Here is a 23,750-nt window from a genome sequence, read left to right as displayed (position 1 = left end):
TGCCACTGCCTTCTTTGACCTTAAGCAGGCTACACAACATCATGGAAGGCTTCTTACCAGGATAATGGAAACAACGATGAAGATTAAATCAAAAGTACATGTAGAATGGCTGGTCAAGTATCTGGTAACTAATAAACACTTAAAATTGGTGGTGGTAATGGTGGAGGTGGAGACAAAATGGAGCAAAAAGAATAGCTTCATTTTACCAGGCCCTTAGAATCCAAAATGTTAAGAGAAACAGAGCTAGATATTGTGAGTGCCAGTAATTATCTTAATAATAAATGTCACAGGAGAAAGGATGTGTGATTCCAAACTGCTTCCTTTGTTCCTAAATGGTCTCTCTTCCCTCTTCAGCAAACTATATGGAAATGGATTTGAAGAAATACAAAGTCATGCGTTCAATGGGACGACGCTGATTTCCCTGTAAGTATGTGCTTATTTCCTCAGCTCATGAATAAAAATGAAATATTACTCTGGCTACCAAATCACATTCAATCTTCAGCAACTAACTCAGGACAAAAATAAACTTTCAAGTGGCTAGTCCTCAGTGTTTCATGCATGTTACTAGGCAACTGGCTGGCTGAAAACCCCAGAGCACCCTGATTTCAAAGAGAGATGCAGCCTGGATACATTAAAGCTGACAGTTTGCTGAAATATTCAACACCCTACTTTAGGCTCCTCCATCTCACAGCCTCCCTATCTAGCCCCCTTGCTCAGGTTGAGGCAGCACTATTTCAGCAAAGAAATTCTTCCCCTTGGTGCCACTGCAGAGAAATCAGTAACACCGTTTACCAGCTAATCAGCCACAATAGACCTACTCAGAGTCCCACCTCCCTACTGCTGAGGGGGAAGGTAGGGGTAGGTTGCTCATTTTCCACAGGGTGAGGGAGCTTTGCATTTTCACCACACCCTATTCCAGCCCCCAGTGTTAACAGCCTTTAACTCAAGGGGAGCATCCCAACTGCTTCCTTCATGGTTCCCAACCCCTCTTTCTTTCTATGGCTCCTTTTCTATCACAGTGGTTCATTCGCAAAGCTTGCAGGGGAAGGGCTGTTTGAAATATAACAGGTACAAGGTGAAGTGATGATCACACTACATAAGAATGACACTGAGATGTTAAAACACAGATTCCTAGTCCCCACTCCCAGACACTTTGATTCAATGGGTCTAATGTAGGGACTGAGAATTTACAATTTTAACAAGCTCCCAGGAGATGCTGGTACTGCCAGTCTGAAGTTGAGTAGCATAAGTCTACATAATATACTATTTTAACTACCGATGCTAACCGAAGACCCTGTTATATTGATACCATGCTACATAGCTTAGTGGATAAGAAAACAGATCTTAGAGTCACTGATTGGGACTCATCTCCAATCCCACTATTTATCAGCTACCTTGAGGAGGTTACTTAACCCATCTAAGCCAGTGTTCTCATCCATAAAATGGAGGCATTATTAGGCTTGTTTTAAGGATACCCCCACCAAAATGAAAAAGGTCTGCTTTGTATCCTTGGTGCCTGGCACAGAGTAGGTGCTCACTTTTTATTACATTACATAATTAATTATGAATGAATAAATGATAATTAAATAAAGTTATATTTTTATGCTCTTAACATGGGTCTGGCACATACTAAGTGTTCAAGAAATGGTAGCTTTTTAAAAGTTGTGCTCCCTATCATGGAGTAAATTTTCCTTTATTTTCTTGTTGACTTGAATTTAATGAAAGCTTCACTCTAGCCAGCTAAATCTGTTTCAAGTCTATGGCTATGCCAGCCTGAACAAGCCCGATCTCAGAAGCTAAGCAGGGTCGGGCCTGGTTAGTACTTGGATGAGAGACCACCTAGGAAGAGCAGGTGCTGTAGGCATAAAAAATAAGGGATTGCAAATTGACAAAATCCTTTTAATCTGTGAGGTCAACTAAGGGTGGCCTTGCCTAAAAAGTAAAAAAAATAAATAAATTGAAAATAAATCTGTTTTAGCCTGGCACAATACTCTCAGATACGTCAGTCAATCCGTTGTTCACTCAACAAGTGTTTGGCCAAGCATCAGCTGTGTTTGAAGGACCATGCTATATTTTGAGGGGAAATGAACATGAATAAGCCCTGCTGTTTGCTCCACAGGAGCTTACAACCTGAGAATAAGCATCTCCAAATGGCATATGAATTGTACACTAAGTAGTAGCTAAAACAGAAGACAAAGCAGGAAGCCTAATTTGAGAGTCCTCTGGGCAGTCCTCTGGGATTTCAAAAGCCGGAGAGAAGGAAATCAGAGGAAGCCTTGTGAGAAAGGCAGACTTTGAGATGGGCTTTAGGCAAAGACAGAAGGAAAAAGCATTCTAGGCAGAGGACAACACAAGGAATGGCCCAGCGGAGGAAGCATGAGGTATACTCATAGACCAGCAAATACTACCTTTTAGAAAGTAGTAGCTGTGGTTTAGGCATAAATTAGGAAGGGCCTTACATGCCAGAGTAAAGAATTTGGAATCTCTTCTGTAGAAAATGCGTTAGTTGTTGAAAGTTCTGGGATGAAAAGTGTGAGAGGGGTGCTTAAAGAAGGTTCACCTGTTAGCGGGGAGGACAGAGGGTTGGAAAGGGCAGGTCAGAGCCAGAGACATAGATGTCGGAGTTATCGGAATAGAGGGGGCAGCTGAAGTCTTTTGTGGCTGGGGTGACCTAGACGAGGGGGAAAAATAAGAAGATTGCATGTAAAATTGGGGAAGAACAAGAAACGAGGAAGAAAAGCCAGGGCAGAAGCAAACAGAGGTAGCAGGAAAACCAGTGGAATACGTCCTTAGGAGATCAAAGAAAATAGGATTTCAAGAGGGAGGGCCTGGGTCAGCAGTGTCTCAGCCGCATCAGAGATGCCAAAATGGAGATGGACTTCGAAAAACCCAATTAGTCAAGATTCTGTATCTCCCACACCTCATTGTTACAAGAAAGAGTAAACCAAGAACACAAATCAATTTCATGCATTTATTTATTCAATAAACATTTATTAAGCATCACCGATACATCAGGCTGGGTCTGTAATAGTAGAGTATAAATGGTCTCTGTCCTCATGAAGTTTCCATTCTAACAGAAGAGATAGATTAAAAAGCAGATAAATAAATGAATTTCTTGCAGGCAGTAATCTATACTATGAAGGAAATAACCCATCACTGAGATCTGCGAGAGCACAGGGGAGTGACTGACTTTAGGTCAGGTATTCGAGGATAGTCTCGTGGAGGATATGACATTTAGGCTGTGCCTAAAATATGACAGAGTCCACCATTGCAATAGTGGGAGGAAATGTGTTACAGAAAGAAAAAACAGCATGTGCAAAGGTCCTGAGTTGGGAAAGAAAAGAAATTGATAAGCTACAGGAATTGGGAGGAGGACTGTGTGGCTGGAGGGTCATCAGCGAGGCAAGACTGGTGTGAGATAGACCTGGAAATGGGACAGGAGCGAATCATGCAGAACTGAGGGGCCATGGAAAGGGGTCTGAATTCTCTTCTAAGGGCAAGGAAGCCCACTGAGACATATTTACTCAGGGAAGGAGGAGGAGTTTTCAAATCTGTCAAGCAAAGGTTTCAAACTCTGTGTCCAGCCCAGTATCTGCCGCCTTCCTCATAGGGAGGCCCATCTAAGGTTGTTTAGGACAATGGCGCCAAAGCTCTGCAAAGATCTCAGATGCACTGCTCACGAAGGCAGGACCGGGTGGAGAGGAGCAGCCACCCACAGGTTTTCCTTGGACACTTCCAGGAGTCCAGGAGTCAGTCCCCATCATTACCAGAGCACCCCAGTTAGGAAAGCTTTGGGTGGAGTTGGGCATTCTTTCACTGTGCTTCAAAAGGTTATCCTTGCCTGTGCTTCTCACATCTGGAGGACCATGTCACCTGGGAGAGTTCCCAAAAGGAAACCCCAGGAAAATGTGGTAGACGAATTTATTTTTGACCGAATTACATAATGCAGGGTTCTCAGTATACAGAAAGATCTGAGTTTTAATAAAAAAAATGCAAATGCTGTCATGAAATTTGAAAAGTTAATTTTACCTGGCTGACATGAGTATTATTTGCTCACAGAGCCCAGTTTCAACAATTTATGACTATAACTGTACATAATTAAAACAAACCAAATCGGGAAGAACCACGGAGGCTCAAGAAGGAAAATTTCTTTTGCTTTAGATTTTAAGCAGCAATTGACTCTGACAACCTCATATCTTTGAAAGTGGAAATATGCCCAGGGGATGGGACGACATGAGACCGACAAGGGTATTCTGATGAAAAGGCTGAAGGAGTGCAAGGAAAACACCTAGTAGAAGCATGTGGAAAACAGCTCCCTAAGGAGAAAGATACAGGGGCTTTTGCAGTTCTTAAGTGGCAGGGGTGATACGGAGACACGCAGAAAGATGCTGAAGAAGATGTAACACTATGAGATAAGCCAGATAATTACCCAGGCATCCTGCAGGTGAGGGGGCATGGGTATTGGCGCATGTGATATTTTAACAGTAGTGCAGAAGAATCTTGTTCCCATGCTCAAAATCATCACACCAACAATGGATGCATACTGTACCACTGTCCAGGGTTTCCAGAATGTTCTTTGAATCACCACCCTTCTCTTATAGAAAGTGCTGAAAAGAAGACTGGCAAGCCTGAGCCCAGAGATTCCTCTCGCAACTCCCTTGTCCACCCAGCATCAGGGCCCAGACAGGAGGCTGCTCTGCAGGGCCAGGCTGAGCTGTTCCTGAGCAGTTCACCCTGAGATGCAGAAGCCCTCAGGTAGCCACTGCCATGACAGCTTTTGGCTTCTCCATGGCCTTAGGAGCAGTGCCCTCGTTTGTTTCCACAACACGCACACCTGGTGACCATATACACAGCACAGACCTACACGGGGCACCCAGGGTATGGGACATTTTTCTACACAGGCTGTACTTACTTCCTCCCCTTCCTCACCCCTGAAGAAATGCATATCTGAAAAAGAGTATAATTAACATGACAAGGGGTAACTTTGAATTGACCTTACTTTTTCTTTTTAAGTAAAGTATTCACAAACCTTAGTATATCACTGTTAACAAACTCTGAGACCTCCAAGGTTGGGACAGCTGAGAGCCTTCATACAGGGCAGGCTGCACATCCACCCTTCAGCCTTGAACACTGGAGCGGCATTTTCATCCTTGCCCAGCTGTCTGATAGTAAACTTCTGTTAAGTCCAGGACACGAGGAGTGAGTAAGGACAAAGGGTTCCACGGAGTAGGAGGAAATCGCAGTGAAAGGTGGGTCCAAAGGCACACTCCAGCGATTTCACAATTTCACCAAACACTAGCATGTCCTTTTTCCACTTTACCTACAGTCCCCTCACCCTGCCTTGTGCCCTTTAACCTTGAGCACCATGCACAGAGACTGTTCCAAACATGTGTGGTCACACAGGAGGTGCAAACTCCACTAAGGACACTGTCCTTCCCCACAGGGAGCTAAAGCAAAACGCACACCTGGAGAAGATGCACAACGGAGCCTTCCGGGGGGTCACGGGGCCGAGCATCTTGTGAGTATAGTCATGCTGCCTCCCCTCCTTGCCCATTGCACCCCAACAGGCCTGCTTAGGGTGTCTGGCCACACCCCCAGACTGGTTTGAGGAGCATCAGCCTCTGCATGTAAAAGGGCTGTCATAACAAAGCGCCACAAACGGGTGGAGGAGTGGGGAGGCTTAGCAGAAATTTATTGTCTTTCACTTCTGGAGGCTGGAAGCTTAAAATCAAAGTGTCAACATGGTTGGTTCCCTCTGAGGGCTGTGAAGGAAGGATCTCTTCAGGCCTCTCTCCTTACTCCTGATAGTTCCTTCTGTTTGTGGCAGTATAACCCTAATCTCTATATAGCACAGTGTGTATGTGTGTATGCGTGTGTGTGTGTGTGTGTGTCCAATTTTCCCTTTTTATAAGGATACCATTCATAGTGGTTTAGCATCCATCCTAATGAGCTCACTTTAACTTGATTACCTCTGTAGAAACTCCATTTCTAAATAAGGTCACATTCTAAAGTGCTGAGTGTTAGAACTTCAACATATGAACCTGGGGAGACACAAATCAACCCATAACACTAAATACGGAGGGCCACTTCTTGTGCTGGCAGAGCAGGTGACTACCCACCTAGCATCCACTCATGGCAATCCAAGGCCAAAGATCTAACTCGCCTTGGCACTTAGCTGGACAGGGCTAAGTTACTGTGTGGCAGGCTCTCAGGGTGAGAAGCAAAGCCAAATTCTCTCAGTTGTATGAATTCAGTGTAAGGACATGTTGGAAATGAATAGGCATGCAATTTTAAAATGAGAAAAGTGCTACAAAGATAGTGAACAGAAGCATGCGGTAAGACATACAGGATCAAATAAGTACATAAAATCCGTAGTGTGCCAGAGGCTGTTGGTTGTAGAGATTCGGTTGATTAGGGAAAAGGAATTCTAAGGAGGGGGAAGAAGACAATCAGGAAAGACTATCCTGAAAAAAGCAAACACCTGAAAGAAGTAAGGAAGCAAGTTATCCGGATTTCAACACGAAGAGCATTCCAGGCACAGGGAACAGCAAAGCATTGGCCCTGAAGCAGGAACTCGCCCTGTGTATTTGAAGAACAGAAAGGAGGCCATCGTGGCAGAGTGAGCAAAGAGGAGAGTCCTAGAACATAAGAACGGAGAGGTGGCAGAAAGCCAGGTCATGGAGGGCCTTGTGGCCATTTTAGGGACTTTGCCTGTTCTCTGAGATGAAGAGGCTTTAGAGTTTTGAGCAGGGGAAGAAATAAACTGACCCAGTTATTCTTTATATCCTAGTTCCTGCCAGCATCAGCTCATGATTCTACTTTCTAATTCTGTCTATATTCTATCTCTCATTATTAGAAACCCCAAATTCTATCTACTTTTTAGCCCTGGTCTCCATCAACTCCCGACCATCTACTCCCTAACTCCTATCCACTCTCAACTCTTGCCTCCATCTACTTCCTACACCCAACACTATTGATCAACCCCGGACTACATCTGGTTCCTAGCTTCTACCACTATCAACTCCTGACTTCTACTTTCCAGCTCCTACCGTCATCCATTCTGACTCTTCTTCCTAATTCCCACCAGTAAACCTCTTGACCTTCTCCGCTTCCTAACTTCTGCCACTATCAATCCAAATCTCTCATCCCCACTGAGCCTCATAACTTCTGCTTACTTCTGGCTTCCACTCCCTCATGGCTCATGCCCACTGATTTCTCTGCTGTCTCAGCTTCTGTCACTTTACCCCGGAAGCCCCCATCTGTATGTCATATATTTAAAGTGCTCTGGACTCAGAATCTTATAGGTTGGTTGAATACTCTCTGCACCATGTAGGCAGAGCTCTCACAGCAAGCTGGAAACTTCATGGCCACTGGACAGCTAAAGAGAGTTACCTCTGGTTCAGGCACAGTTCATGACAGAGTTAGTGTGGTCACAAGACACCCTGCATAACAGCCTTTGCTTGAAAAGCTGCTTAATGGGCCTGCTCAAAAATGACTGTGAGCACTGCGGGCACCTACACGGTTGTGTCCAGAACAGTGGGCCAGACCTATGTCTCTCGCTTCCCAAGCAGCTATTCTCATTTTAGTGGTGTCCATAAACTTTCTCTCTACTTACACCACCAAAATATTTCTCCCACTGGTCTGTCACTGAGACTGAAAATCTATTATGAGATTCACTCCTTTATAATGAGATCTTGCCATTTCTAGAATTGTAATTTAAAATATATACACCTCCCCAAAACACACACAGCATCACCACTACGACTATCACCGCCCTTCAAAGAGTCATGTGCTCAATCCCTAACACAACTGAGATAGTAACTCTGTAAAAAAGAATGAGAACACTGGTTACCTAAACTGATAAGGACATAAAAGCAGCAAAAGTCTGCAGGCCCTGAGAAAATTCTTCTTTCTTGATGGTTCCACCAAAGCCCTACACTAGTAGTCATTCCTGTTGCCAAGTCCATCTGTCTATCAGTCACCTATTGATCCCTCCCATGTGCTGGGGACTAAGTACTGAGGCAGTGTGCTAGGTGAGAGGCGGCAGTAACTGTGCTACTAGAAGAGTTTTGTGGGGCAGCAGCAGCAGCCACTTAGACAAATGGGCAAAAATTTTAAATTCCCACTGAGTGTTCTTCTTCCTCACATTTAACCTATTTGGCGTTTTCTTGGACATTGCCTCAAGTCTAGAAAAAACAAGGAGTTCAGGACCTTGTTTACAAACCTGAGCTTTCAACACATTTCTTCTTGCATAGCCGAGTTTGCTTGCTTTGGACTGAAGAATCCAGTTTGCTGTTAGAGGACGTGCATTCTGCTTCCCAGGTAGATGATGGGTAGCACCACAGAGCAGCTCTTAATAGTGTAACCAGCCTGTGCTTCAGAAAAATCTACCTGCAGGGCTTGATTAATCAAAGACCAAGGCATCTGGAGCCCTGAAGATTTCCCCCTGGGGTAGAGCACAAAGGCTGATGTCCCTGCATGTGACTGCTGTCTCATAAAGCAGGTAGTTATTTCACTTCTGCTAAGTGCAAAGAGGTAGAGGGAGGGAGGGAGAGGGAGAAAGGATCAGGCGAGGGGAGAGAGAGAAATGTTAATAAACGTATGGCAGGTACAAGGAGTCATACGCAACCTTGAAAAGAATAATGGGTGTCTATGAGGGGAAAAAAAAACACAGTATAGCTATTTTTGAATTTAGATCGTAATGAGAGTGAAAAAGAAAATTAGGAGAAAGGTAAGATAAAGAGTCCTCAGTACCTAAAATGATACTATTGTTCAGAGGAGGTTTTATTCTATAAATCAAATGTATAAAATGAACAAATAAAAGCCTTCCTCCCTTTTATTTTTCAGGGATATTTCTTCCACCAAACTGCAGTCTCTGCCTAGCTATGGGCTGGAATCCATTCAGACGCTAATTGCCACATCATCCTATTCTCTAAAAAAATTGCCATCAAGAGAAAAATTCACCAATCTTCTAGATGCCACCTTAACTTATCCCAGCCACTGTTGTGCTTTCAGAAACTTGCCAACAAGAGAGTAAGTAGAACGTGAAAGGTAGAGCCTGCCGAAATGTGGCAGAAACCCAAACATCAAAACAGTCAACTGGTTGTGGGCTCCCTGCGCCTTCGCCCCGTCTTCCAGACCTATTCCATAGCCATGGGGTCACTTTCAGATAGACAAGAAGAAAACAAACCATCCTCTTTCCTCCTGAAAACTGATTCCAAATAGTCAATTCACCCTGCAGCAAGAAGACCTTTGTACTCTACTCTAGGCCAACTGAATCTTAGCCTTAAACTAGGCTATAATAGCAGCTACAAAATGGAGTACAGTTTAGCTTGAAGATCAATTAGCACTAATCCTTATCTGAGAGCATAATTTTTAAAGAGGTGGAGGAAGTGGCCTCAAAGGGTACAATCTATTTAATGTGTTAATCTTTAATTAAAAAAAAAAAAAGACACAAAACACTACAGGAAGGTTTTTGGTTTTATTTAAGCTATTTCTCTCCCAGCAAAAGAGCATCTTCCATTTTGGAACAGAACCCTAGGTCCCTGAGGATTAGATTAGTGTAGAAACAAAAAAGGCACAAGCTCCTCCTGGCTGGTTTGTGTCCAGTGAGGGGCATCTTACTGTTTCAGCTCATTCATTTTCAATCCAGCACAGAATGGCAGGACGCGCAAGACTTCATCCTTTCCCCAAAGCATTGTTTTCCAGACTTTACTTTGTTGACTGAGATGTACAGTAAGAAACACCTTTTTTATACATTGCAACCCAGTACACATCACACACGTAACTGAAATAAAACAAAGCAAAACTTAACTTCTCACATGTGATACACTCTGATATTTTCTTATCTGTTTTACTCTATTTTATTATGTTTGTTTTTAATGCTAGTCTTGAAGCACTCTATTGTTTTCATGACCCGCAAGTGGGTCAGAACTCGCGGCTGGGAAAACAATGTCTTAAAGGGATATTATGCAGCCTAAGAAGATATTCTCAAATGAGGCACTGACACAATGGCACTAGGATGCTGCTGTCTTTGTTTGGAATCAACCTATTTATAATTAATCAACCAGCATGTATTACTGTGCACCTACTTTGTGCCTGTAGAGGTATGTGCAGTTCGACCTGAAGCTTACTTTTTATTAGAGTTAACACTCATTATTATATTAGTTTCGGGAGTAGAACATAGTGAGTGACTCGATAGTTCTATGCCTTAGGACATGATCATCACAGTAAGTCTAGTAACCATCCGTCACCACACAAAACTATTACAATGTTGTTGACTGTATTCCCTATGCTGTATACTATATCCTTGTGGCTTATTTATTTTATAACTTAAAGTTTGTACCTCTTATTCCCTTTCACCTTTTTCACTCATCCTACCACCCCCACCCCTCTGGCAACCATCAGTTTATTCTCTGTATCTATAGGTCTGTTTGTATTTTATTTGTGTTTTTTTAGATTTCACATATAAGTGAAATCATATGATGTTCATCTTTCTCTGACTTATTTCACTTAGCATAATAGCCTCCAGATCCACCCATGTGGTCACAAATGGCAAGATTTCATTCTTTTTATTGCTGAGTAATATTTCATTGTATATATATGTACTACCTCTTCTTTATCCATTCATGTATTGATGGGCATATAGGTTGCTTCCATATCTTGGCTACTATGAATTATATTCCAGAAGTAGAATTGCTGTGTCATGTGGCAGTTCTATTTTTAATTTTTTTAGGAATCTTCATACTATCTTCCATAGTGGCTGCACCATTTTACAATCCCACCAATGGTGCATGAGGGTTCCCTTTTCTCCACATCTTTGCCAGCTTGTGTTTTTCATATCTGAAGCTTTGAGGTAACCAGAAGACAAATCACTCGCTGTGCTTAGAAAGCCATGAACCATTAGCAGAGCTTCAAAGAACATTAACTGCGCATTTACCATGTTCCAAACGCAGTGCAAAAGTCTGAAGATACAAAGATGAATAAGAGCGCATACGAACCCTCACAGTCACAGACAGCTGTGTGGGGACAACACAAGAGAGCTGATGTTTAAGTACAATGCAGCAAGTGTTATGCTAGAGCTGAGAATAGGAGTGCTCTGCGAGCTCAGGAGAGTTTCTAAGTGGCCGCAGGGCTCATGGAAGGCTTTCTGAGGAACTGACTGCTGAACCTTGATGAACAGGTAGGAGTTGACTAGACAGGTGTGGAAGAAAGCATGACTAAAAGACGAAATAGCTCCTGTGAAGGCACAAAGCCAAAAGGCAATAGGAAGAAAGTCACTCAGAAAAGACTAGGACAGGAAGACTTCTGGGTACATGGAAGAAGACGAGTGAGGGAAGGAAGATGAGTGAGGGAGAGGCGGGCCAGGATGGGCCCTGAGTGTCAGACTAAATTGTTTAGTGGAAGGGAAACCGCTGAAGAATTTAAAGCAAAATTACTCGGATTTGCTTTTGTAAAATATACTAAATCATCACTCTGGTAGCAGGATCGAAGATGGGTTGGAAGTGAATAAAGCTGGTAAGAAACCAACTATAAGAATAACGCAGACACTGGTTTGTAATAAAGTTGACTCTGAACACCATTTTTGTGGCAAGAGGTCACATCTCTTCTGAAATTACTGGCATGTAAAAACTTTAACTCGACGGTTTTTATTACAGTAGATGAAAGAGACTACCTCTAGTTTAAAAAAAAAAAAAAAAAGGTGGGCGAAGATTAAGCAACTGTGGGCCAGTATCAAAATGTAATGGGAATGTAGTCACACAGAGGTTTGTCTTGATTGGGATTACGAACTTTAACCAACTCCTTCTATATTCCTAAAACCTGAAACCTCAGATGCTAGTGAGGATGGAGAGCCTGAAGCTAGGCCAGTGGAATGTTTGTGCACCCCTCTGCCCTGTAGCTGCTAAGTCTGGAAAATGCTGACAGCTACCTGTGCAGATCACCCCAAAGACCTCCTTGGTATCTGTAATTAAAATTTCGAAAAAGAATAGACGAAACCCACTGCTATTATCTGAAGGCCAAGAACAACCACATTTTATGTTAACTGCAGATTGGCTCACATACTCTCTAAATGTCAGATTTGATCTAGTGTGTGTGTGTCTGTCTGTCTGTGTCTGTGTCTCTCTGTCCCTCTGTCCCTCTGTCCCTCTGCCTCTCTGCCTCTCTGTCTGTCTGTCTGTCTCTCTCTCACTCACTCATACACATACACACACACATACACACACACACACACGCACACACGCACACGCACACATGCACAATTTGGTCCAAATTTGAGGATTTATAATCCTCGTCCCAAATAACAATAAATAAATTTAGTCCAGTAGGTCAAATAGTTCTGATATATTCTCCACCTTCCTGCTTTTATACAGTCATTCCTATAAGGAATTGTATTGTTAATATTGGGAAACAATACTATACAGACATGTCTAATTTGGACTGCCTCATTTCTCCTGCCTCCTTAGGAAAGGATGAGGTTCTCACAGCCTACTGTCCTTTCTTCTCTTTCTTCATCCACTTTTTCTTTGTTCCTCCCTTTGGTTTCATCTTAGAAATATAAGCACAGGCTTTCTTTTAATGCTTTGTCATCACCCCCTTTCTACTGACTAAACTTCTTAAAGGGAAAGATGAAGGAATAACGAACATACAGATATACTCCTGCAAGTAACTAAAAGAAGCAGAAAATTTACATAATGATATCAGGTCCAGTACCTTCAAATCCTTACAACAGAGACTCCCAGTTACAATTTGAAGCCATGAACTCCGAAGGGTTATTTGTTCAAGGCCAATATAATGTGGAGAGTGGTGAGGAGCAAACCTTAACATACCATAAAGGTAGCTTTTAATGAGCATTGAAAAATCCGTGATTCAATATGACAAATTTAAGTTTTTTCATCTCTAGAGCCCACACAAAACACTTAGCATTCAGAAGCATTTTATCTAAGCTGGAAGCACTCTTATGACAATTCTGAAGCCTTTACTCTCTCCCCAGGAAGCATTTCAGTTAGGACAATGGTACAGAACACGAAGCTTGTATAATAGGTAAAGAATTTGGATGAACAAAGCATAAATAGACATGATCAGATTTAGCTTAAAGACCAAAAGCTCAACTGTTTTTTTTTTTTTCACCACTTCTCTTTCAGGCAGAATTTTTCATTTTCCATTTTTGAAAACTTTTCTAAACAATGTGAAAACACAGCAAGAAAACCAAATGATGAAATGCTGTAAGTATTTGCATGCAAAGAAACTCAGGAAGCCACATCTCATTCTGTGTGCCCCTTATTATCAGTGCCAACAATTTTCTTTCATAAAAGTCTTGGGTGGGGGAATGTTTGCAAAGCGTTTTTTAATAGCTTTAAAATGGGAACTTTTGCAAGTGGCATCCAGTCAGTCGGGTATCTCATTTAACTGGTTAAAAAACAAAAAACAAAAAAAACTCTCTTAAAAAGAACCTACATGTTCATGCTACAATTATAACAAATTCTCCTCAGAAATTAAAATTTTATTTGCAAGTATTTTGATGTCACTAAGGGCTTGTTTAAATGACAGTTTCATTTGTAAGAATTTTCACTAGCCGCATGGTCAGCATTCTACAAAGATTAACTGATGGCAGACACAACTTCTGGAAGTAGCTATTTCCTTCAAAGAGACTTAGGCCACCTTCACGACTCTGCCCTAGAGCTTAAAATTATTCGACCTTAATGCTGTCACTAACATACATTGAATGGAAGCTACGTTTCCATTCAACTGACTGAATTGTTAAAATATTTTTTCCTGGCTGCTTTGGCATTTCACATACCTTCAAAGGTGAAAGAGTGTGTCTCAAAAGATAACTCCAGTGTCCCCATGCCACATATACTGCGATTTAGAAGTTTTATTATTCCCCACATTTGTCATTCAGGGTACCTTGCCAGTCTCCATCCCCACTTCCATACCTTTTTTCTTATCTCTTCTTTTCAACCTACAGGTTACATAGTGGTCGGCAGGGTAGTACGATGGGAGGACCCTGGGCTTCAGGGCTCCTCAGAGCTGGCTATGAATCCCTGGCAGTAATGTTCCTGTAACACTGGGTATCCCTTGAATACTTACCTTTTTTGAGACTTTTTTCCTCATCTGTAAGGGACAACATAAATATAATTTGGCTTTGAGGACTATGAGAGTGAAGGGAGTTGAAGAATGTAGTAGGACCTAGGGTACCTTATAAATATTATACTCTGTATTCTTTTTTCTTTTAATTAGGTCTGTCACCATCTAGCTTCCAGTGTTCCTTTTCTTCATCCTTCCCACGGTTCTCTCTTGATATTCTCTCCATCAGTCTCCTTCCACATAACTCTTTTGCAAATGTATGGCTTTCTCTCATCGACAGGAAACCACTTTGGGGTACAGTCAATGGTAGCACCAAGGGGTGGTTTGGAGAAGACTTTAGCTCACCCTCAACAATCCTCAGCCCCTACTACAAGCCTTCCCGAATGAGCATACAATCTTGAGTTTGCCATATTAACGCTGCTTTAAAACAAGTCTCTATATCTCCAGAAAACCCTGAAACTACCTGAAATTAATACATAATCTAAGTAAAAAGAGTGTGCTTCCTACAAAAAAAAAAATTATGATAAATCTCCTTCTTCCCCTTCCTACCAGATTGCTATTCCTGAGTCTCTAGAATTTAGAGCCAGTCACTAAGCTTTACCTGTTCTGCCCAAGATATCATGGGGTCCTTACTGCTATGAATGGCTGGCCCCATTGTTCTCCTAAAATTCCTGTCTTTTCTCCTTTCTTTGTTCATTGTGATTGAAGCAGTGGTGATACTGCTTCTCCATCCTCTCACTCAATTTTACTAAGTCCATTCACATTCCCTGCATAAGCCTTCAATACTAAAGACAGCTTCGTGCTGGGTTTTGTCAATAAGCATGCTGCTGCCCTCAGGAGCCATCCCAGGACACAAATGTAAGTAGCAGCAGGTGGGTAAATGTGATCTGAAGACAAATCACCAAAGAGAAAATTGCTAGACATATGCCCAGTAGCGCAAAATGTGGGGTTCGGGGTGGGGGGAGGACCAGGGGAGGAGAAGAGGGAAAGAGGGACAATGTCTGACCTCTTACTGATGTAAGTTTATTCAGAAATCAAGGCAGAAATTTTAGAAGCTTTGACCTGCTGCTTCTAGCAGCCAAGGTTGTTTTGATAAGGGGACAGGAGCAAGAAATTAAGGCAGCAATAGCGATAAAACAGGCGAGGTTCTTTTGCAGTCTTCTGTGCACACTAGCAGTCCTTCTCTAGTTCCAAATTGGATTCTATGATATTCTAGTACCCTTTTGGCCTCCCAGATCATAGATTTCTTTTCCTTCTTTTTTTAATTCGTGTTCTTTCTCTCTGCTAATTGTAGTGCTAAAATACATTGTTTCATCCACTCACTGAATTACATATACACCTCCTTATACAGAATATGAGAAGCTAAATTTTGAGAGTGGAGAAAAATACTCTTTTAATGTGTGAGAAACTCTCAGGCGAAATATATATGTGTAATGGCCCTGACAGAAAAAATTATGCCCAATTCTCCAGCTCCCAAGAATATAGTAGCAGACTGTGGGCAAAGAGAAAATTGTTGAGCCTACATGTATCATACTGTATACTGTCATTGTCCCTGTTTCCCCTCAGTTCCTCACAGAGCCAGGATCACTCCAGTTTATAAATACCACAAACATTTATTGAATGGATACTCGGAGCCTGTGTGAAGGACTGTGAAGCACTGAGATTTCAGAAATAAATAAAACTTAGTCCATTGCCTTCAAGGTGGTAATAAACTATTAAAGAAGACAGATACATATCATCACATAATGGCAATATGGTTTGATAATTACAATAGTACTTAAGTGCAGCCATGGTACAGAGGAGATATAAATTATTTGGAGGTATAGAATCAAAATAGAGGATCATAGAGGAGCTTATCTTTAAGGATGAGAAAGAATTCACTAGCGAGATGAGGAAAGAAGAAACAACACATTTACTAAGACAGAGGGATGAAACAGAACTTATTCTGAGAGCCACAAGTTATTTCACATGACGAAAAGGAGGCTGCACAGAAGATTTACAAGGTAATTATAATTCCGAACATTTACAGGGCACTTAATATGTGTCAGGCATTATCTAAACATTCTGCATATATTAACACACTTAATCCTTAACACAACCCGACCAAGGACAATATGATTATCCTTATTTGGCAAATGAAGAACCTGAGGCACAGAGATGTAAAATAACTCTGTCGGCTTACATGGCTTGTAAAGACTGGAACCCAAGCAGCCTTGCTTCAGAGCCCATGTTCTAAACTGTGCAGCACTACTGCTCCTGGGGATATGACTAGAAAAGGAGGCAGAACCCAGAGCAAGAAAGGACTTGGAGGTCATCACAAAGAGTCTGTATTTTATCCCACAGCTAATGAGAACCTAGGGAAAATCTGAATTGGTAGGTTTGTGCTTAAGAAAGGCTATTCCACAAAGAACGTAGAGATGGACTGCAAGACAGCTAAAATTGAAGGAAAGATGCCAGGAAGAAAACAAATATAACTGTCCCTTAAGAGAGGATGAAAACCTGAACTCACTAGCAGCGGGGTTGGGAGGAAGGGAGTGGCAGAGGTGGAACTGTTCTTCTCTAGGGACAGAGTCCCTCTTCGATTCACTCTCTGAATTTGATTTATCCCTCTAAGGAATACCTATTTTGACAATTCCTATTGTCCACGACTATTTTCTTCCTCTGCCTCTAAGTTTCTAATAATCTATTCCTGGTTTCTATTTCTCAACTGAGCTATTCGGTTAGAAGGGACTTAAGTGCAATCAAGTCTGCCGGTAGTAGCTAACTGTCTTCAACAATATGAGCCTTCCAATCCCATTGTGCTCTATCACAAACAGCTTGATAGCAGTTTGGATGGCAACTAAATGAGATAACTAGCAAAGAAAATGCCAAGAAAGAATTCTTTTCGATTTAGCAAGTATATATTGTGTCTCTAAATTGGTTTTCCAAAGAAAATCATCCTCTGTAAACAGCTTCATTAAGTCTTTGCATCAATGTATAAAATCTATATATTAAAAAAAGACTAAATTGTTTTTTATTCCCTTAAGGAACTCTTACATCAATTCAGAGTTCTTAGATAATTTAACAAATAAAGGTAAGACTGAACTGTTGTGGCTTTGTTTCCTTTTGTTTCTTAGGCTTTAAAAAAAACACTAAGGATGATTAAATTTTTTAAAATAACTAGAATCCTAGAAAATCTCTTCAGTTTACATTGAGCCTAAATATTCTTCTTACAGCTATTCTGCCATCTTTGCTGGAAGTGAACTGAGTGGCTGGGATTATGACTATGGTTTCTGCTCACCCAAGACACTCCGATGTACTCCCGAACCAGACGCTTTCAATCCTTGTGAAGATATTATGGGCTATGACTTCCTTAGGGTCCTGATTTGGCTGATTAATATTCTAGCCATCATGGGAAACATGACTGTCCTTTTTGTTCTCCTGACCAGTCGTTATAAACTGACAGTGCCCCGTTTTCTCATGTGCAATCTTTCCTTTGCAGACTTTTGCATGGGGCTCTATCTGTTGCTCATTGCTTCAGTTGACTCCCAAACCAAAGGCCAGTATTATAACTATGCCATAGACTGGCAGACAGGAAGTGGATGTAGCACTGCTGGCTTTTTCACTGTATTTGCAAGTGAACTTTCTGTCTACACCCTCACGGTCATCACACTAGAAAGATGGCACACCATCACCTATGCTGTTCAGCTGGACCAAAAGCTACGATTAAGACATGCTATTCCAATTATGCTTGGAGGATGGCTTTTCTCTATTCTAATCGCCATGCTGCCCCTTGTGGGTGTCAGCAATTACAGGAAGGTCAGCATCTGCCTCCCCATGGATGTGGAAACCACTTTCTCACAAGTCTACATATTAACCATTCTGATACTCAATGTGCTGGCCTTCATCATCATTTGTACTTGCTACATTAAAATTTATTTTGCAGTTCAAAATCCAGAGCTGATGGCTACTAACAAAGATACAAAGATTGCTAAGAAAATGGCAGTCCTCATCTTCACCGATTTCACCTGCATGGCACCTATCTCTTTTTTTGCCATCTCGGCGGCCTTCAAAGTACCCCTTATCACAGTAACCAACTCTAAAGTTTTACTGGTTCTTTTTTATCCTGTCAATTCATGTGCCAATCCATTTCTGTACGCAATTTTCACAAAGGCATTCCGAAGGGATTTCTTTCTGTTGCTGAGCAAATTTGGCTGCTGTAAACGTCAGGCTGAACTTTATAGAAGGAAGAATTTTTCGGCTTATACTTCCAACTGCAAAAATGACTTCACCAGATCAAATAAGCCTTCCCAGTCCATTTTGAAGTTGACCACACTGCACTGTTAATATACAGTTGACCTAGATAAGACTTGCTGTAAAGAGTGTTAACTGTTACATCAGTAACTATGCTACTGAATTATACTTAAATATGTAAAAAATTATCTATGCCTGTAATTTTAAGAAAGAGTTGGTTTAAGAAAATTATTTTTTCTTAGGCATATTAGGCAAAGAGAGACCTATACCTAGTTCTAAGTCCATGACGATCACCAATCTAAAAACTATTTGCTATTGGCACATGATGAAATACAGTACAAAAGTTGAGAGTATTTAGAAATTTTTACAGCGATTTTGACAGAGTAATTATGTCTATTGAATCTAACATTTTTAAAATGATAAAAAATGAGGTGGCATTTTACATCTTTTCTCATTTCATCTTTATAGTAATTTTTATTGCATTTTATAAATTCATCTATGACAGATTTAAAACTTAAAATAACTGGTCCTTTTCCTGAGATAGTTTGAGAAACACTCTAGAGGTTTATTGTCCAATCTAATAGCCACTAGCCACATGTAGTAAATTAAAATTAAAAATTTTAATTAAAAATGTAGTTTCTCAGTTGCACTATCCACATTTCAAGTACTCAATAGCTACACATGACCAGTGATTACCATTTTGGAAAACACAGATACAGAATATGTTCATCATCACAGAAAGTTCTACTGGATAGTGCTGTTATGGAGACTTATCTATCACCTATCCAAGTTTTATTATTTAACATTAATGTAATGTAAGCATCTAAAGACACATTTCAGCCTATTTCTTTGGTTCACTATTTAGACTCTGAAGACCAATGAAACGTTAAATAGTAGACTGTGAACTTCTTATGGGGAGGAACCCTGTCTCCGTGCTGTTTTCCTTTCTCCTAGCTCAGGGTCTTGGCAATAATATGCAACAAATGTGATAAATTACACTGAAATTATGAAATCTTTAAGGAAAAATTGTTTTATTTTCTTTCAAGAGCCCCATATTTTTAAGTAAAAGAAAATATTTAAATGTTTTAAAATATTTAACTTTCATTCTTGCTAGCCTTTGGAGGGTATAGAAATATATACTATTTTCTATAAAATATTTTATCAGAATTGACTCTTATAAGACAATGAAATTATGATTTTAATTGCAGTGGGATTTTTTTTTTTGAATGCTCCTTTTACTTTTTAAAATAACTTTTATTGAGAATTTATTATATGCCAAAAATCTTGATAAGTATTTTACATATGTTAATCCGTTTAATCTTCATGAAACTATGATGCAGATAGTATTTGCATTTTATAGTAGAGAAAAATCTATTACAATTTCTCAAAACTAGTAAAAGATTCAACTAATATGATTCAAAATTAAACTGCTGGTTCAGGACCCGAGCATCTTTAACACTGTGTTTTCCTGCCTCCCACGCTGGTAAATCACAGTCGACCATAGGCTTAGTGTGTTCAAAGTTCCTTAAATTCTCCCCAACATTTTATGGAGAACATTTTCAAACGTACAGACAAGCTGAAATGTTGTATAGTGCACATCCATGTACTCAGAGTCAATATTTTACTATATTGGTTTCATTACAAATCTGTATAATTTATCTAGTATTTATCTATCTACCATTTCTGATGCATTTTAAAGTTAAGTTGTAGATATCAGTACTTGTCAGCCTTAAACACTCCAGCATCCTCATCATTAACCAAGATTGAATATGTTTACATTTTTAGTAAAACTTACCTATGTGAAATGGAATGGACAAATCCTAAGCATACTGTTTAATGAGTTTTGAAAACTACACACACCTATGTGACCCAAAACCTCTTTGAAGATACAGAACACCATCACCCTCAGAAAGTTTGCTCATGCCCCTTTCTAGTTATTCCCTCACTCCCATTCCCAGAGATAACAATAATTCTGATTTTTCCCCATAGGTTTGCCTGTTCTTGAACTTCATATAAATGGAATTATACAGTGTATACTCTTTTGTGTAAGGCTTCTTTGACTCAACACAATGTTTTCACTATTCATCCCTTCTGTTACTTGAATCAGTAGTTCATTCCTTTTCATTGTTGAGTAGTATTCCATTGTATGAATATAACACTTTCCCATTCTCCTATTGATAGATATCTGGGCTATTTCCAGTTTTTAGCTCTCCTCTGACATTTAATTAAATAAATGTGTAATCATAACTAGACTCTCTACACATTTAGTCTGCTTTTAATCTTTATGCCATTCTACAGTGATTCAAAATAGGTTATCGAAGATTATGAACTTTACAAAATACCACTTCTCTATGATGTTTTTCACATTTCTGACTTTTATTCCCCTAGCCTTTCCTCAAATGCAGTCCTCTCTTGTAATTCAGTGTTCTAGAATTTGTCTCAGTGATATGAGAGAATACTAATTAGTCATGTTGCTATATACACACATAAGAAACTTTCTGATTCATACACAAACCCCAGAACCAAAACAAAACAAAAAAACAGAAAGTAAAATTATATATGTATACATATATATATACACATATATATTATATATATATATATATATATCTTTGTAAGAAACTTAAATTATGTATTCTTAAATAGTGTTTGAGCCCAAGGTACTTGCACACAAACTCTAAAAATAACTTGTATGGCCTTTTCCACAAATATTGATCTTTATTTTCTACATTATAAGTTTTAACATAGTCATAGTTTGCTGACTCCCTCATTCTCATATCCTTTCATTCCTTAAGATCTTCCTTTAAGTTGTATTCTACATCAGTTCTTTGTTTTGCATTCCTACTCCACACCCACATCTGAGGCCGGTTTCCCTTACCTCTGGGGTACTATCATATCTCCCCCATTTTTATTCACATCCAGTCTTTCCCATGTCCACAACCTCATACCCAGCACCACTGATAAATCTTCCTAAAATCCTATTTCATCTTATTACATACCAGCCAAAAATCCCGAGCAGTTCATCAGTACCTATAAAGTTTTATCTCCTAGCCCAACATTCAAAGAGCTCCAGAATCCATCCTCAAATATACTCTCCTTATTTCCTGTTTTTCTACATAAAATGGTTGTTTCACTTACTTTTCCCTAGCCATGTCCCATGCATCTCTATTCTGATGTCCATGCTACTCTCACCATCTGGAACATTTTCTTCCTTACTTGTCTTCTTTCTGCATCCTTTACGATCTCAGCTACAGCTTTTTCTTCATCTACCTCTCCTTACTCCACCATCCCGTCCCCCATCCTCTATAGTCAAGACACCTCCTTTACCTGAAATAAAGTAGGGCATATATAATAAATGTGTAATCCACAATGGTTTCCCTTTGGATTTCCTTAGCATTTGTCATCTATATCACCCATTTGTCTTTTATTCTACACTGTTGTATACTATTTTTACATGCACTATATATCTCTTATTTTACCTATGTTATAGATTTCTTTAGTGATACACCCATATTTTTTACTGCTTTGTTTCTCCCACTATATCTACCCTAGAGCCTTACACATGGTAAGTGGTTAATACTTTTTTAGTTGAGTCACTTTTATAACTGAAATATAAAATGATTCTTGTTAAGAAGCCTTTCTCTTATGAGGTGATCTCATAGGAAGTGTGTGTATTCTTAAACTGTATAACCTCTCATACATAAATCATAAAAACATCAAATGCTCAAGAAATTTATATTTCTATCTTGTATTTTTTACAATGCTTAATATTATCACTGGTAGGTTGCAAAATAACCAAAAAGGGTTAATCAACCTGGAATAACTCATCTAAACTAACAAAAGATTTTCAACATGTATCTTGTCCTTCATTAATATCTTGTGAAGTACCTTGTTTTCGTTTCCTCAAAAATATATTAAGTCCACATGTAAATTAAGAAATTTTGTCACAAAGATTTTAATAAATGTGTACTTAATTGGAAATAATCTTTTCTTTGAAATGTGCAATATTTTTTTTAATATCGAGTTTATTCCTAAGAGTTATTACCATGAGGTTACTATTTATAATTTAGCTTTCTAGTTATAAATCACAAAGTTCCCACCTGGCTTAGAGTATATTTACATAAAAAAAGAGCATAACATTAACCTACTAACATGACTCAAAAGAATATCCCCCACGAAATTCCCCTTCTCACCACTTCAATTAACTATTGCTATTTATTGTAAAGTTATTAGTTTTCCCACACAATTTAAATGACTGAAACTGAGTGCCTCAGCCAGAACTGAAGTCTCACTGCCCTACAGAGTCTGAGTTGTACAAATGATTATTTACACACATTATAGAGCATTGGAAAAGAAGGTATGCCAGGCAACGTCAGTTGGTCAGGCCCTAAGACACTAATTATGCAAACTCAGCAAGATCTTCTTAGCCTACAGGGAGAGGTAGAATGTGTGTAAGAGCACACCGTAGGATACATGCTTGAGAGTTTGAATTGGGAATTATGATACATGATACTTTCATAAATTTCATTTAATGCAGCAAACTTAACCTCTATAATAAAGACTATCTATAAAATGGTATAGGGTGACATTTGCCAAGCTGTATTTATAAGAACTTAGAATCTACTTTATGATATTTTGTTATAATATGCAACAAGAAATGTTTAGCTTGGACATGATAAAGAGGTTTGAAAAGTAAAAGTAATATCATATCAAACCCAAGTTTTTATAGATAAACTTCATTTCATAGGGCTTAAAAAATAATTTTCTCTTTCAAAATGGATTAAGATTTTAGTCTCCCTCTATCTTTAGCACAGAGGTTAAAAATATATTTTTTTAACCATGAGTTGCGACCCATCAGTAGGCAGTGAAATCAATTTAGTGGGTCGATACCATCCTTTTTCTTTAATTATTGCAACATAAGAGAATTGAATAGGAAATATAGGAAGCTATTATATGCTAAAGACAAGCATGATTTTCAGAAACTTGTTTCATTTGTGTTATATGTGTCTGTATTTTCATTGTTAAAGTATATTTCTTAGTGTGGATCCTGACCAAAAAAAAAAAAAATGTAAAAACCACTCATTTAGAGAATTTCTCAAGAAATCAGAATTTTTTTCTAGCGTTATTTGACACTAATAAAAGGAGACAAGCTGACCATAACAATTTGGGGAATCTCTTAATGTTCTTCACAGTCACCAAAACTATCATAATTTATATTAGCATGCAAGGATAATTACCATTAAGCTCTGTTTTATTTTGTGGTAAGCCTACTTTTAAATTGATTTTTTTTTTTTGCATTTTTTAAAATATCAGGGCATGAAGGCATACAGAGACACAAATAGGACAACTATAATTTTTTTCTCTAATTATAAAATGTACTACATAAATAAAGACAACCTATGTAATAGTATTTGTAATATGCCACTAAAAAA

At 39.4% G+C, this 23,750-nt stretch overlaps 2 protein-coding genes across 8 annotated transcripts in view; one reads left to right on the top strand and one right to left on the bottom strand.

The window, feature by feature from the left end:
- The window catches only part of LHCGR (luteinizing hormone/choriogonadotropin receptor), a 51,999-nt gene extending 32,454 nt beyond the window's left edge, over positions 1-19,545 (top strand). Inside the window, exons 7-11 of the mRNA XM_016137120.2 lie at positions 355-423; positions 5,444-5,518; positions 8,848-9,033; positions 13,143-13,223; positions 17,301-19,545. Of these exons, the coding sequence (XP_015992606.2) occupies positions 355-423; positions 5,444-5,518; positions 8,848-9,033; positions 13,143-13,223; positions 17,301-18,411 (1,522 nt within the window). The 3' untranslated portion in view covers positions 18,412-19,545. The remainder of the gene's footprint in view (positions 1-354; positions 424-5,443; positions 5,519-8,847; positions 9,034-13,142; positions 13,224-17,300) is intronic.
- Positions 1-23,750, bottom strand: part of GTF2A1L (general transcription factor IIA subunit 1 like) — a 495,737-nt gene that overhangs the window by 435,360 nt on the left and 36,627 nt on the right. The gene's annotated exons all lie outside the window — the stretch shown is intronic.

The sequence above is a fragment of the Rousettus aegyptiacus genome, unplaced genomic scaffold, assembly GCF_014176215.1.
Source record: "Rousettus aegyptiacus isolate mRouAeg1 unplaced genomic scaffold, mRouAeg1.p scaffold_m13_p_7, whole genome shotgun sequence".
NCBI lineage: Eukaryota > Metazoa > Chordata > Mammalia > Chiroptera > Pteropodidae > Rousettus > Rousettus aegyptiacus.
The sequence above is the reverse complement of the archived record's forward strand: the minus strand, read 5'-3'. Positions and strand labels throughout refer to the sequence as shown.